Source organism: Cricetulus griseus, chromosome 3 (assembly GCF_003668045.3).
Source record: "Cricetulus griseus strain 17A/GY chromosome 3, alternate assembly CriGri-PICRH-1.0, whole genome shotgun sequence".
In the NCBI taxonomy this organism is placed as follows: Eukaryota; Metazoa; Chordata; class Mammalia; order Rodentia; family Cricetidae; genus Cricetulus; species Cricetulus griseus.
Window position 1 is genome coordinate 244,467,555 of NC_048596.1, and position 16,794 is coordinate 244,484,348.

The following is a 16,794-nucleotide window of genomic DNA, read 5'->3' on the forward strand; positions in this document are numbered from 1 at the left end:
AGTTTCTGCAATTGGATCCACACAATAAGGTATTGGGTAGAGAATATGGTTCTAGCTATTGGATATTGGATGAATCCATTATGAAAAATATTTATTATACTTATTGTATAATATATGAACATAAAGCTCTAGATTTGTTAGAGACATATTTGTACCCTATTTGAAAAGAACATTTCTATCACCTCTGGAGAGAACTCCTGTAGACATTTGGATACATCATGGTTCTACTTTACAATGGCGAAAACATATTTATTTTGTGTTTGGTTGTACAAAAACTGTTAGCAATTTCTGTTAAAAGTTTATGTTATAGCTCCATAAGTAGCTTGGCTTTCTAGTGTAAATATAACTTTGCATGGTGAATGCAAAAAAATATTACTTATCTCTTACAATAAATCTTTCCACCAAAGCCACCTGAGCCCTACCGCCACGTGGGCTGTCTCCGCCAGCTGCCCAAGTTCTGCCCTGCTGCATGGGTGGACAAAATAATACAAAGATATATTAGGTAAAAGCTGCTTGGCCAATGACTAGGATTCTCATCTGTTAGCTCAGTCTTAATTATCATAAATCTATATATTTTATAAGACTTATCTTATAGAGGATGCCTTCTGCTGGCACCCTTTCTTGCCGGTGGATCACATTGTGCTGCTGGAGGAAGAGCAGAGGGGAAAAGGGACACTTCCTGTTTCTCCTTGCTTAAACATGAGTCTCCTTTCTATGTCACTTCTTGCCTGGAACACCACTTCACTACTACATTTCCCAGAATCCTCTTTGACTCCTAGTCCTGTTTAACTTGCTATTTCATTGGCCAAACAGTGTTTTATTTATCATCCAGTAAGACAAACAACAGAAGCACTTCCCCTATCACTTATCTAAATTTTATGTTTTTCTTGTTAAAAGCTTTTAAAAGTATCTAGATCAACAATCACTTTTTGAGAGCTGACTCAAAAGGAAGTGAACTAAGAACAACTTGTTAAAACTGAACCATGGGAGAAGATGGCTGAGCATTAAGAATAGATAGACCCATGACCATTGATACAGTGTGAGGATGAATAGACTAAAATTTGAGTTTCTTAAATTGGTGCTATTCTGTGTTTCTCTTTGGAAAAGCAGAAGTAAATCAAAATTAAAAATGGCTTTATAGTTATATGCAGAAAATAAATAAAACTAAGGAAATGTTAAGTTAAAACTGTTGTAAACCTACATGAGTGTAAGGAACAGAATTTGAAATTATGGAATTTATAGTAGCTTCACCAAGTGACTTTCACTTTCTTCTTTTCATTTATTTTTATTGCTAGTAAAATAAAAATATGAACACAAATCATACAGTGATTATTGCCTACAAAATCTTTCATAATGTGTGAACAAATGATGACTAAAAATGTTTAAAATCTGGCACCTTCAGATCAAGGCATTTTGCCAGGCGTGAGTGTGCACGCCTGCAATCTCAGAACGGAGGGAGTTAAGAAGGGAGGAAGGGGAAGGTGGAGGAAAAAGGAGGAAGAGGAGAAGGAGGCTGAGGCAGAGGTGGGAAGATGACTGTGTCAGTAATGTGCTGACTGTGCACGCCTGAGAACCCGAGTTCAGATCCATAGGACCCATGTGGAATAAAATAAACCAGGCAAATGTGACTCGAGCAACTCTAGCGCTGAAAAGATGGAGAAAGACAGATCCTGCCAGCTCACTGGCCAGCCAGTCTGTGCATTCTATAAGATCTAAGGGAGACCCCATTACAAAGATAAGATGTAGAAGGCAGGTAACATAGCTAACCAGGCAAAGGTACTTGCCACCAAGCCTAATGAAACGAGTCTGGTCCGGTGGACCTACATAGTGTAAGGATAGAACTTACTCCCATAAGTTCCCCTCTGACCTCCATGTGCATCACACACACACACACACACACACACACACACACACACACACACACACACACACACAATGTGTTCCCCAAAATAATGGTAAAGTGGAGAGTAATAGTGGAAGATGACACCAGATATCGACCTCCATATTTACATGTGAGGAGAGAGAGAGAGAGAGAGAGAGAGAGAGAGAGAGAGAGAGAGAGAGAGAGAGAGAGAGAGAATGCAAGCCTTCAGCAGGAAACTAATAAATTCACACCAGGCACATCATAAATTGCTAAAAATTAAAACAATAAATGAATTTTTGAAAGTGTCCTGAGAAAAACAACTTATAAAATAAACATAGATTATCAAATAACATTGAACTTTTCACAACGCACTGTGAATATAATATAAAACTTTCATTGATCACCTTTCCTTATGAAACCTCAACTCTGATTGGTGAGGAACATTGAGTTTTTACCCTTTAAATTACATTACATGCTTAAAAACTAGTGTCAGGGGCTGCAAAGACTGTTTAGTGGCTAAGAGCACTGAATGTTCTTCCATAAGACTCCTTTCGAATTCATAACATCCATAGGGTAACTCACAACTAATTGTTCCAAGGGGCTCTGATGCCCACTTCAGACTTCCACAGATACTACATGCATGTGGTACACAGGGACTCACGAAGGCAAATATTTACAAACATAATATAAGGTAAAATCTAAAAACTAATTTCTAAAAACAAATGTCAAATCTGAAAGGTCTAAATAAGTTCATTTCTCACCACAAAGTAACAGGAAATGAGTGCAGTTCATTTGTGCAATAGAGTGGTTGACAGCACATATTTGTGGCAGTACCTATAAAAGGGAATCTGGCTTCTTTGCAGAAGCTTTGAGACTGAACATTGACTCATATCTGAGAACTCATTGGTGAACAGTTCTTGTTAGATTTCTGCTTAAATTTAAAAACATAAAAAGAGGCGCAAGATTAGGCATGAGAACAAGAGATACATTAACCATAGTTTATTATAGGCTGGCAGAGCAGAGAGAGTAAGAGAGTAGAGAGACACAGAGAGAGAGAGAGAGAGAGAGAGAGAGAGAGAGAGAGAGAGAGAGAGAGAGAGAGAGAGAGAGCGCTAATGGCTGACCGCCATGGTTGATCGCCAGAAAGAAAGAGGGAGAATAATGCTGTGGGCTTAAAAAGGGGCGCTCTCGTGCATGTGCAGAGTCCCCTTGCAGCTCCAAACTGAACTGTGTAATGAGCTACATGGCAAGTCATTGTGCATGTCCCACCTGATGTCAGGGGCCAGGGTCTGTCTCTTAAAGAGGTAGAGCAGGTCAGCATTAATGCCTGAACCTTTCAGTTCTAGTGTCTCAAGTCAGAGGAATCTAAATCTGGTGATTCCCCCTTGTATATAGCATATGGAATTCTGGAAGACTTTAGGTCACTTGAGTTTTACAGTTATCAGATACCATGATCAGCCAATCAATATAAAAGCGTTCTCTGCATTGAACTATTCGGATCACCATGTCACCATGATCATGACAACCTTCCCTATGGAGACTAAGTCTCATCACTTGTTTCCTATCCTCTTGTAATTAGACCACCATAGACCAGAGATTCCATGTCAACTGGAGAGCCCATCACAGAGCACTTCAGAATTCTGTGGCCATTCTCATTAAATGATTTCTCATAGCCACAGTGCAAGGCCGTGGGGCACTAAGATTACACAATGTATAAAATGATGTTCTTGCACACACACACACACACACACACACACACACACACACACACACACAAGCACATTGAGAATTGTTAAAAATAAATGATCAACATTTTTACACACTGTCTCTTTTCACAGTGCTATGTGTGTGTAAACCAGATCCAAAATCTTTGACTCTTTGAATCCCTCTGAATCTTTCTTCCCCTCTTCATACATTTACAACCTTCTAATGTTGATCTTTGAAGGATTCCACATAGATTATATGAATTCATTGAAACCAGAAGCCCTATGAAGAAATATGCTAAATACCAAGTTTACAATGGGTTAGTTCAGTTAGTATATGGCAATATCTAGGAATTTTTTACCTGTCACTTGAAAAATTCATAATGATCTGTTGGGCCTAAAAAGGCTCAGATGTGAGGCCCAGTGTAACCTCCTGAGTCTGGCTGGAGTTTGGCGACCTGTCTCTGGCCTGTAACCTCCAAGTGACTCAGCAAGGCCTGATGTAAGACTGACCCCTGCCTAGATACCTGCCAGCTTGGTGGAATATTATTGGCCCTTTCTCCTCGTGTCACTTAAGAAGCTGCTTGGACTTTGAGAACCTAAACTTATGACCCTGCCCAAAAAAGGACCATTGGGGCTAGGAAATTCCATCCTGGTAAACAGTTTCCAGGAATAGAGATGTAGCTGCCCTGAACATTTCATGACCCCGGAGGGTTGCAGTTTGGCAGATGTAGACAGCCAATCAGAAACGTAACTGTTGGTCACCTCATCCCCACCTGCTTTGTGGTTTTTCCCTTTAAAAGAACTCCCAATTCTGAGCTTGGGGTCTGACTCTTTAACTCCTGTGTGAGCTTGAGTTGGGACCCCAGTGCGTTGGCAGCTGAATAAAGCCTCTTGCTGTTTGTATCAAGCCTTTGTCTCCACCTGGTGATTGGGGTTGACACAGTCCTGGGCCGAGATCCTGGGAGCCTGAGCCTCCAGGGGTCTTTCATTTGGTGATCGGGAAACCACGACCACCCCCCACCTGAAAGGAGTCAATCTTGGAGGTAAGCAGGTACCCTATTCTGTCTTGTCTACTGTCTGCCGGCTCTGTCTACTCTGTAAAAGCGCTTTTGTTTTGCAGTTGTCCTGGGAGTTGTGAGACTGCCCGGACTGCGATCAGTAGACATGCCTGGAGGATCGGATAGTGGTGATTGGAGCCGCCTGCATTTGCCGCAGGTCCGCCCAGTGCCATTGCCTTCTGAGACACCTTCCTTTTTGTGTCATAAGTGGCGTGGCCGGATTGTGTTGGCATCTGTTCTTTTCTGTCTTTTCTGTCTTTGTGCGTTTGTATCGTTGGTTTTCAATATGGGACAGACCATAACCACCCCCCTCAGTCTGACTCTTGACCACTGGATGGACGTTAAGGACAGAGCCCATAGTCAGTCAGTTAAAGTTAAGAAACATAAATGACAAATCTTCTGCACTTCAGGATCCACCATGACACCCCCTTTTGTTGAGTCACATGGCGCCACACAAGGTAACTTTCTTTTTCCTGTCTTTGTTTCTGTATGGTTTCTGTGAAGCCTGGAGCATCAGAACAGACTGTGTGACTGGCCAGTTAAGCAGGTTTGTTATCTGATCTGTTCTGATCCACATCTTGCTTGCCTGCTTTTCAGTGCTGGCTTGGCAGATCCTGAGCTGTATGTTCTGTGTCAGATTTGTATTTTCATGTCTACTGTCTTTGTTAATTGTGTAAATGTAAAGGTCCTATGTTGGGTTCACTACCGAAATCTGTAAGTAGGCCTATAAGAATTTAGAGGAGGGGACTGAGGGGATGCCCAATCCCTTGTTTAAGATGGAGGTTCGGGTGGCAGCTTCCGTAGTCTGTAAAAAGGGGGCCAGGGGGCCCAAGGTCGCCCAATCTGTAGGAAGGGTACTTGGTGGGACCAAGTTGCCTGCTCCATCTGTAAGGGGACCCAGGGGGGTCGCCCAATCTGTAGGGGAAGACTTGGTTGTGGACCAAGTTTTCCCCATGTGGTTAGCCATCTGAAATTCTGAATAGGACTCTACTCTGGAGGTCTTTCAGAACAGCTGCTGCTCTGGACTCCAGCGGCGTCTTTCTCTCTGTCCTTACCACCCATGCACATGGCATTCGTGAGTCAGGGGTCTTTTTTTTTGCTGCCCTGAGCACGTGGCATGCAGGATAGGAGTTCCTCTGCCATGTGCCATGGATTAGAGTGTGCTACAGCAGAGTCCCGTGTCTCAGAGCACATGGTGAGGCTGCTGCTCTGAACTTCAACCACTGCTGCAGCCCTCACAGCTGAGCCTGGCCGGTGAAGGTGAGTTTATCTCTCCATCCTCACCTGACTGTCTGTGAGGCATACAAAGTGGAGCTCTCTCTCTGCCCCAACTGCCATCCTGCTGCAGGTCCTAGCACGGTAGTAGGAGTTTCCCTGCCCTGAGCACATGGCTTGCAAGGCCACTATTTGCCTGGCCTTCTCCATGCCCCACAAACATGGTGTGCAGAATGTTGGAGCAGGGAAACCTCGGGGGTCTCTTTCCTGCCCCCGCATGGGCAGAAGGTCTGGGCTTACCAGCATCCCTCCCCCCCAGATTTCTGCCGTGAGCACATGGAGCTAGGGTGGATGAACCATCTGGCCTGATCCAGACATTCTAAAGAAATGGCCTTAAAGTTATTAAAAACTACAAGAGGGAAAGGAAAATATGATCTGTTAACTATAGTTTTTCATGTCTATAAACAATGAAGTTTAAAAATTGGTAATGTAAACTAAAATTTTAACCATAGTAAGTTAATTCTATTTGTTATGTTTTTGTTTAAATTAAAGATAAAGAAAAAGAGAAAAAGAAGAAAAGAGGGGGATGAGACATGTTAACTAGTTTATTATAGGGCCTGGCAGAGTAGGGAGACTAAGAGAGAAGAGAAACAGGGATTGTAATGGCTGACCGCCACGGCCGGTCACCATAGAGAGGCAAAGAGAGCTCATAGGTAGGAGAAGAGAGAGACAAGAAGAAACAGAGAGAGAGTAGCAGGGAATTTGGGACTTTTAAAGGGAAGACTGCCCATGTGCACTGAGGTTCCATGCATGCCCAGAGTCCTCACGCAGGCTGTAATGTGTGGCGGGTAATGTGGTGATGACGTAGCACATTTTCCTGTGTGTGCCCTGACTGTTATCAGGGGGTGGGGTCTGTCTCTTAAAGAGATATTGCCAATCAGAAATTAAAGCCTGAACCTTTCACTATTGAAAAAGTTCTGTTTATTTCTCAAGTAAATTATGTATGCTTGTTTTGAAATGTTCTATCTGTTTTCTGGCATAACCTAAGTTCTGTTACAAGCATACAGCTAAAACAAATGGTGCAGGTCACCGCCATTTTGCAGTCAGCCACATGGCAAGCTGGTCACATGGCTGGCTGGTAGCCATTTTGCTGAAGCTGAAAAAGATATTTAGACTGCCATCTTAACTAAAGGTGACCATTAGGAGGTACCATCTTATAAACAAGTTTTTTTAATTAAGATTTAAAATGTTAATGCTTCTATATATTACAGAAAGACATTAATGTTTGTACTTTTAAAATGTTTTTATTAATGTTTCAATTTAGAATTGTTTTAAGCAAAGCCTGACAATGTAGACTTCTAGTTTTATAAAAGCTGCTAATCTAAGATGTTAAAAATACAAATTAATACAGTTTATGTTTTCAGAAGTTAAGCTTAAGCAAGCAACTAAAATGTGTACATGTAGCTACTGTTTAAAGACTATAAGGTAACTATACGCAATTTAAATTCAACTGTGCTAAGTTTCAACTATTTTACTAAGTTAAAACCAGTTAAAGTCAGACTGAAAGTTAATTACTTACAGAAATAAGGCCTTACTTAGTCACCTATGTACTTAAGGCAAGTAACTAAAACAGACAGACAGAGACCTAATGCTTCAGAGACCTGGAGAATATGGCATTTAAAATGTTATTTTAAAGGTTCATAATATCAGACAGACTGCCAGATCCTGACAGTGACCCAAAGTCTCCAAAGAAGATTAAGAGGCACCCTGGTTCCTAGACGAGGATGATGACGACACTGCCCAGTGAGCCAGATGCTCAAAAATGACACCTGCTGCCTTCCAGGACCTGGCCCAGACTGTGGACAAAACTGCTGGACACTAGAAAATTGATTACCTCGACAAAACAAAGTCAGGCTTTTCCATGTCCCTCTTCCACAGAGAGAAAAAAACCTCTCACCTTATAGGCCTAGCTAAGATTGCTGTTCTTTGATACTTCTGCTTCCAACGCTAATGGAGAGACTTGGGTATGGTTAACTGTATATGGACTGGCTTCTGTCACTTTTTAATAGATTTGGAAACTGTACAAAATTTCCCATTCTCAGGTCTCTGAAATACTAATGGTTGTCAGCTTGGCAGCATCAGGCAGTCAGATCCACAAGACTATAGTCAGCTTGGTAGCTGTTAAAGTAGTGACTACCTACTGTTCAGTCACAAACTCAAGGTTTTTGGGTTTATTTTGGTTGTCATCTAAGTATAAACTTAAAGGGCCTTTTCATCAGGCTAAGGCACCTCTGTCCAATCTATAACCAGCTCTCTGGACAAAAGAAAAATGTACATACTTCTAACCCAAATCTGTAGTTTTTGCTAGGATTCAAAGTTAGAAATATGTTCCTGCTGTTTAAACAGATATCCAGACATCTGTTTTTTTCTGCACTGTGGGTTTCAGTAAATAAGTTTTACATGTCTTAAACAGGTTTCTACTTCTGGCAGACACATCTGAGTATCAGTTGCTGACTACAGCCTGCCCCTAAAGGACTGCAAGCCCTAGACTTGCAGTGGATGTAAACCAGTCCAGCTGATGTGGTCACCCCCTGTCTCTTCAACAGAGTCTGACAACCAGCTGAATTGCCTGAATTCCCTTTTTGCTTTTGACTAGCATTTCAACTCTCTTGGGTCCCTAACTGTGTTCCGAAGTCAGCTGGAAGCAGCATGGGAAAGAATACATCGCCCATTTTCCCTGGTTGAAATGCTAAGTCAAAATAAACTCCCTTACATAGGGGATACCAATGTCACTCCCTCAGAGAAATCAGAAGGACTAGAGAAGCACCAAGGGAGAGAGAGGCCAACCAGAGCTGGTTTGAAAGCTGGTACAGCAGGTCCCCTTGGTTCACTACCCTGGTCTCCTCGTTGCTCAGGCCTATCATTATTATCTTATTACTTCTCACTTTTGGTCCTTGTATTCTCAACCGCCTGATGACTTTCATTCGTGAGAGAGTAAGCTCGGTCCAGGTACTGATGCTGTGCCAATAGTATCACTCACTCCCTAATGAGGATGCCGGAGAGACAGCAATTCCATGAATGGAATCCCCAAAGAAGAAAATGGGAGAGTGAAGAACCTGCTTGGGCTGTGAGAACCTAAACTTATGACCCTGCCTGGAAAAGGACCATTGGGGTTGGGAAATTCCACCCTGGTAAATAGTTTCCAGGAATAGAGTTTCCACCCTGATAAACAGTTTCCAGAAATAGAGAACGTTGCTGCCCTGAACATTCCATGACCCTGGGGTTACAATTTGGCAGATATAGGCAGCCAATCAGAAACGTAACTGTTGATCACCTCATCCCCACCTGCTTTGCTGTTTTTCCCTTTAAAAGAACTTCCAATTCTGAGCTTGGGGTCCGACTCTTTTCCTGTGTGAGCTTGAGTTCGGACCCCAGTGCGCTGGCAGCTGAATAAAGCCTCTTGCTGTTTGCATCAAGCCTTTGCCTCCACCTGGTGATTGGGGTTGCCACAGTCCTGGGGGCCTGAGCCTCCGGGGGTCTTTCAGTCACTTTACCCCATCCTAAGATTCCTATCCCCTACCTCAGCCTTATATAAGTCCCTGCCTGTTGGAATAAAGTGAGATCCTGCTTTGACAAATCTCTGACTCAGTGTGTATTTTCTCCCTGGTAACCAGGATGGGGAAGGTCTGAAGACACCGGCAGGACAGACCCTTCCCCAGCTCTATCTGCAGGAGGATACAGCAGGCATTCTAACTCCAGAATTCTAAATTTTCCTGATTGCCTTATGTCTTTGTGAGGCCCACTTTCAATGCTTATTCTGCCTCTTCCTTGGCAGGCCTTGCTTGGTTGTAGTTAATTTATTCTTTCAACAAATATATATTTTTTAAAATTCTAGCACTCACGATGCTGAAACAGTAGGGTCAACATGTGTGAGGTCAGTTTCAGCTAAACTAGCTAAAAGATGGTAGTAGGAGATTCACTGAATTCTAGTGTACCCTTCAGTGATGTGTCAGGAGAAAGAGTTCTGTTTCAGAACTTATATCACTTATAAGTATCTACAATTATTGATAAGGAGGAAAAATATCAACAAGTTTTCCATCAAAATAGGACTAGGATGCATTTCCTAAGAAGGTTACTTAGGAAATATTAAGTTATACAGGAATAAGAAAACAGACTAAGGAACTCTAACCTAAGACTATATAGTTAAACTAAGCTGTTGACATCTGCTTTTTAACGCTGCTTGGCCCTTCCTCTTCTCTGAAAAGTGTACAATCTGTCCTTCCTTGAGATGTTACCATCACCAGTATCTGCTTAGACAGCAAGTTCTGTTTGCTAAAGACAAATCCATATTAATTAAGAGAAACTGGTAACTTTGGCTTCTATAAAATTTGTTTAGCTCCAGAGAAAATCACTTGTGGATTAAAGATAAAAAGACCACTACAGAATGGTGGGTGGACATGTTTCCCTCAGAGTTGTAGGCCTATCTGCCTCTCTGTCTTTGTTCAGACTGACCCAGTTTAAAGTAGGGGAGGGGACCCCTCAAAGACCCTTGGAACACCCAGCCCTCAAGTAGAAACTGGGCTTCAGCTTTTCAAGTCCCCCTTTTGCTTTGTAGAGAGTCCTCTGTGTGTGCCTCACTGTGTGTGTACACTGGGAATCCATGGAGATTTCAGGGGCTTTCACTTTACCCACCAAATGGTAATGAAGGAGCAGGTGGACATATTAATTTAGTTTATCTGTGAGATTCCAGATTTGTGTCAAAACTGTATCTATTGAAGGTTAATTATCTATCAGTTTTATTTTTAATAATGCAAGAGAAACTACATAAAATGAAATGACTTTGGGCAGAAATGTGTGTGTCGGGCACTGTCCTTTCCTTCCCATTCTCATTGTCCATTCCATAAGAAAGAGGGCGAATACACCTTGTAAACCCACAAGGTCTTTGGAGAGGCAGCTCTCCTCCTCAGCCTTGCATCTCCCTCAGAGCACTGGAAAAGGTGACCACTTTAATTAGGGTTCTCTAGAGGAACAGAACCAAGGGGATTAAAAATATTCCATATAACATATGATATAGTATTTATGTATATAATGACAGAATTGATTAGATCATCTTTAAAATAGTAACAAGAGCTAAATCCCACCAGAACATCTGAGAACCTGGTGTGCACTAGGTTCTTGAGCCTGAGAGTCTCACCAGTGGAGTAGTCTCACCACAGCTGTCTCTCACCAGAACTGACTCTACTGGGGCATAACTGCCAGTTAGTGCATGAGACAGGAACCTCAGTAGTGCTACTCTGGCTCCAGAAGCCTGGAACTTTCCTAGAGAGCCCCTGGTTCTGCTCTCAGCAACGAAATCAGCCCCAGCAGCAGCAACTGAGCAAATCATCTCAGAGTCAGAGGGAAGGCCAAGTTGGGATCATCTTTCTGACACATCCTTTTAATATGGACCTTCTCATTCAGATGATTCTGATTTGTGACAAGTTGACATAGAAACTAACCATAATAGTGGTCTTTAATCTATATTATCAAAACATTAATAGCCTAGATTATCTCAGCAAAGAGCAGTATTTCAGAGACCCACAGCCTGGCCTATTTCTTGCTGTAGTCTGAAAATTTTTGTCTCTTGGACCCAGGAAGCTACACAGAGAGCAATTCAAGCCCGTGGCTTGCAACAATTGTTTGTATCTTTCTATTTATCCTGGGGAGGGAGTGCAGTGAGATGATGGACAGCTTTGGTGAACAGTGCTCTGAGTTCCTGCATCCCTTCAGGAATGACACTTATACAGAAGGCAGGAGCCTCCTTGGGATGACTACAGTGCAGTGTCTTGAGGACCCAGGATCGGGATGATTTCTGAATTCTTTGGCTCCTCTTGGGCCTGAGGCTGTGGAGTTCTCAAGGCTCTAAATGTCCTGTTGTTTGGCATGGCCATGCCACCTGGGTTGTCCCAGGCATATTCCCTCTGCACCACCAGCACCTTGGTCTCCTGGTTCTCAGCTTGACAAGGTGTGCCTGCGCAGCATCAGAGAAGATGGATTTTGACATTCAGGGGCCAAGGAGGCCTAACAAATACCATGATGTTCAATATATAGGCCATAGGGAATGACTGAGAATGACAGATGGAAACTCCAATGTTAACAACCTATCATTAAGGTTTTAATACACCAGCGTGCCAGTGGGGCCCTGGCCAGGAGCACAGCATTGCTAGAGAGGGCCCATTTGCTAGAGTGTCTTGTAGTGGTACTCTAAGTGTTAACCCAGTTATAGTTGACCAGAGGTGTCAATACTTTTGGGAGCAACATTTTGGAAACTAGCAATGTCAAAAAAAAAAAAAGGTAGCCAAATCTACCTGTTGTGGTGACCTTGCTTGTCTCACTGTCATCTTCACTCTGCAGTTACAAGCTCACCTCAGATAAGGCCCATCTCCTCACCTCCATTTAACCTATTTTGTTTTCCTTTTCTGGCTTTGGAAAAGATGCAATATTAATTTCTGACAGCACACTCAGCTCCAGCAATTTACCCAGTGCTAATGAGAAGCAAAAAACATCACATGACAGGGATGGCAAGAGACTGCTTTCTACCTGTCTAGAACCCTGAACTCGTATGAAGATTGTGCAGTGCTACACTTTTTAAGGAAAGAAAATATATTACTATAATATTTAATTTAATGTTGTAATACATTAGAACATTTAGGCAGATGGCAGTTTGGTGGGGAATGCCTGTAATGCCAGCATTTGGGATTCTGAGGCTTCTCCAGGTGAGCCTGTTCTATGTACTGACTGCCAGGTCAGCCTATGCTATGTAGCAAACATGATGTTCCCCAGCTCTAAATTTCATCATGTCAAAGCAGTTTGCAATGTACATACCTTTAGCTCATAAAGAATATGTGTAGAGTGTAATTTCTACACTTCTCAGTGAGCATGCAAGATATTAGGAACACGGGCATCTCTGTTGATCAGAACATAGGGGCTAAACCCAGCATAACCAAGCTCTAAAAATGTCTTAATATTTAGTGAAATAGAATCATGTGTTGCTGTGAAACCAGTGTAGAAGGAGAGAATGAAATCGACCCAATAAAAGAAAAGGAAGCAGGCCATTAGAATGAGAACACTCCAGGTGGCTCTGATTTCTGGAGGGGAATTGTTTTCACACCTGGAGCTGTGAAGGTAGAGGACCCGCTTGTGATGCTTATAAAGATGGAACACCATGGACCCGCTGCTCCAGCCCATCAGACTCTGAAAGATGACATCACGAAGAGCCATGAGAGACAGGAATAGCCACTTGATTACATGTCTTGATTGCAGCATATAGCAATGGCCAATGAATGTTCCAGGTATAGAAGTGTTCAAGCCACCACTTCCTTTGATGTAGCAGAGCAAGTTGGAGCTTATGAGAACATTAGCCATCCAAAAGAGGAGGAGAAAGGGAAGAACTTGCAATGAGTTCTGTGGTTTTAGCTTTGTCCAAATGGTGGTCCTGGGACTGATGGTGACAGCCTGGACCACACTGAGGAAACAGGTGGTGCAGATGGAAAGGCCCCGAGCCATCCTTGCCAGATAAACCACAGCTTTACAGCCAATATCTCCTAGGAAGTTTTGGAAATAAAACATTGTGGCTATGTCTCTGATCCCTGTGGTACAAATAATGATCATATTAGAAAATGCCAAGTGGATGAGGATAAGGTTCATGGGCCTTTTCTCAGTCCCCAAGGTAGAGATGTATATGTGTTTCACAAATATTAGGCTATTTCCCACAATTCCAGGTCCAGCAAGAGAAAGGACAATTATTGCATGGATAATGTTATTCAACTTCATCTTCTGACTTCATGCACAACACTAGGGGAAGTCATTTGAGAAATACATGTAAGATTTTCTCTGTTTATTCTGATAAAAACAATGGTATCAATTATATAAAAACAGATGGTTCTTTACTTGATGATGCCTGATCATATTCTTTATTTTCCCAGTCTGTCTATTTTCCAATTCCACAGAAGTGGTGCTAGCTACAATCAGGGCATAAACTTCAGTTTTCCTGCCTTTCACAAAGACCCTTCTTTGTCTTCTTTATCTTTTCTCCTATGACCATGCCACTCCTGGAGAAAAGCTAAACGTACAGCACCACTTTGTCAGTTTTCTAAACAACACAGTCCTGAATATTAGCCTGATAGGATGCTTCCTTTTCCCTCATCACACCCAGTGTGACTTCAGGCTCCTGGACAGGATTGGTGCCTCATCCTGATCTTCATTGTTCTATATGCAACCATCACTCTATTGTTGAGCTAATACAAAGCTCGCAGCTTCTCAGAAAGTTGTTCTTGGTCAAGTGGCCCAGTTTCTCAGGGGGAAATCATGTGGTATTCTCCTCTCCCCAAACATTTGATCATAAATTATACAGAGGTTAGTGACTTAGTGAGGGCATGAAAACGTAGATCACTGGCCTCAGGGTGGGACTAAGTGTGATTAAAAATTGTGTTCCTAATATTCATGGATAGAATCATCCTGTTTACTCCACTTTCTCCTGTTTTTCCTTTTTCCGCTAAGAACACTTCCCCCGGTATAACACCAGGAAACTGTTCCTGTGGAGTCTTAACATAGGCATGTCTTGCTGATGGTTTTAAGGTTTGGTTCAGTCTAGCCATGTTCTCAGTCACAAATCCCTCAGCCTTCGAGTCCTCCCCAGTATCTCACACTGTGACTGACATCATTTTATGTATGGTATCTCCCCCGCCCCTGTTCTTTACTTTCTATATTGAAGTCAAAATGATCCCATTAAGCAGACAATTATTCCATTTGTTTCATTCCTCACCAAACACAGAGAGCTTCACATGACAAACTTAATTTCTCTTTGTCCTCTACAATTAGGCATCTTCTCCTCATTAAAATTATTTCTGACTTACTTTGAACCTCCTCTTACAAATGGAACATTGGCCTTTACCTTTCCATAGGAATCTGTGCTGTAACCACAGCTGATGTTTGCCCTACTACCATGCCTTATTGCTCCTTGCTTAGAGTCTCATCTCTTCTGCTTTCTCTGCCCTCAGAAGGTTGTGTTGTCTGTGCATGTGCTCCCTTCCCTCACTGGGAAATGAGCAGGCCTCAGAGACACTGGTTCTGCATGTAGTTTGTAAGTATTAGCATAATGCCTGTTCAAAGGTTTATAGCTGCTCAAGGAAGCTGTTGGTTTTAAAATAGCACTTGAATCATAGATATGAACTGACAAAGCAATTTTGAGAATTTGAGTAGGGCTCTTCATTAAAATCGATAAAGATTAGTTTCCTCAAGAAGTCAGTACATTTTGGATGGCACGTTTAGGAAGTGTTCAGCACTTCATCACTTGTGCAATGATGTAAGCTTCCAGGATTCAAACAATTTAGTGATGGGCATGGGCTATCCTTTAAGAACTTACCAGCACTGCTTTATTTTCTCTTGAAATCCCTCTGTATGGAACTGCTTGTGTTTTGATAGCTTTTCAGGTGTGCATAGGTGATCACTGAGATGCCAATAGCAAAATTTATTACCATGAAACTGTCTTTGATTTCCTACAGTGTCAGAACTTAGTTGGAACACACACACACACACACACACACACACACACACACACACACATCTACTCCAGGGTGATTGGGAATACATATCTTTATACATTTTCATACACACATTTAATATGCTCTCTCAGCCATCACTCTTCTAGCATGTAAGACATAGCAAAGAACAACTTTTATGAAACTAATCAAGTCAAGGTTTTCTTTCAGAAATGGGTCATAGGCTCGAGGGGCAGATGCAAGGTCCAGATGCTTGAGAGAGTAATCAATAAACTAGAGAGGAACAAATTGCAAAATCAACAAGCTCAAGTTTTGCAACCAGCTATCCTGTCTGTCAAACCCCGCTCTTCCACATCGTTCTACTCCTGGCTTTGCACATTGAGCTTGGCCCCTTTAAGGCTTGCTGATGTAGAGATGGTACTTGGCACCAATCATGTGTGTTGAGAGGGTTCAATGGAGCTTAGTACAGTGCCTGCCAACCATTAGACACGCTCTCATAGCATTGCTCTGTTTTGTGTCATGTCAGCTTCCCCATGATTCTCTGCACTTGCATTCTGTGTTATGTTTGAGTCTGTACAGGGAAGCTTCAGAAACAATAAAAGCAGAACAAGGAAGGGCAAAGCCCCCCACCCCCTTATGAGAGGCTAAAGGGCACTAAAGGGCACCAGATCTATGATACGGTACAGCAGAACCTTTCACCCCTGTGAGGACAAACACACAAAATGGAGAAACTGCAGAGAAGAAACGCTTCCTCACACTCCATGTCTCCTGGGCTGGCTGAGCATCTCTGGCCCAGTGCAGCCCATGCAGCTGCACACGGCTCCCTCACGAGCATGAAAACAATTCTGCAGGGCAGGTGGGAATGAGAGACTGCTTTTCCCCGTGATCTTCCCCTTCCTCTTTCTCAGTGACAGAGGAATGCAGGTCCTTCTCTTCAAGTGCCTTCCCTCCCAGTCCCTTCCTCATGGCATCTCTGTTAAGGTGAAAGGCAGCTCCAGTCCACTGTGACACGATGGAACACTTACCTGTGCAGTCTGTGCAGGCCTCAGGGTGGGTGTTCTCACAGCACAGCAGGCCCTGTTTATCATCCTTAAGCCCTGTGTTCCCAGCAACTGTCACTGTTGTTAGGATGTTGCCATCGGAGCTTAGCTTCTCCAGGGGAAAGGGGCTCCTTATGCACCTGTCCATCCTGGATGCTCTCCCTGGAGCCCTGTCATTTACTGAGGCAAAAACTTTCTGTTCCTAGTCACAGTCCCTGTGTGATGACAAGAAGTGCTGTGAGGATGAACAGCACCCTGGGTTTCCTGGCTGCTGAGAATTAAATATCTAGCACACATAGTACACATACATATATGCAGACAAAACACACGGATGAAATGCTAAATAAAAATAGGTGTGATAAGATGAATCAA

At 42.7% G+C, this 16,794-nt stretch overlaps 1 protein-coding gene across 1 annotated transcript; it reads right to left on the bottom strand.

Annotated features, from left to right (window-relative positions):
- Positions 1-12,752: 12,752 nt before the first annotated feature.
- On the bottom strand, positions 12,753-13,655 carry LOC100772400 (putative vomeronasal receptor-like protein 4). Its single transcript, XM_027409492.1, has one exon. The coding sequence runs from the start codon at positions 13,653-13,655 to the stop codon at positions 12,753-12,755; it is 903 nt and encodes a 300-aa protein (XP_027265293.1).
- Between the last annotated feature and the right edge of the window lie 3,139 nt (positions 13,656-16,794).

Excerpts from the sequence above, each read along its gene's own strand:
- LOC100772400 (XM_027409492.1), bottom strand. The coding sequence starts at position 13,655 with ATGAAGTTGAATAACATTATCCATGCAATAATTGTCCTTTCTCTTGCT.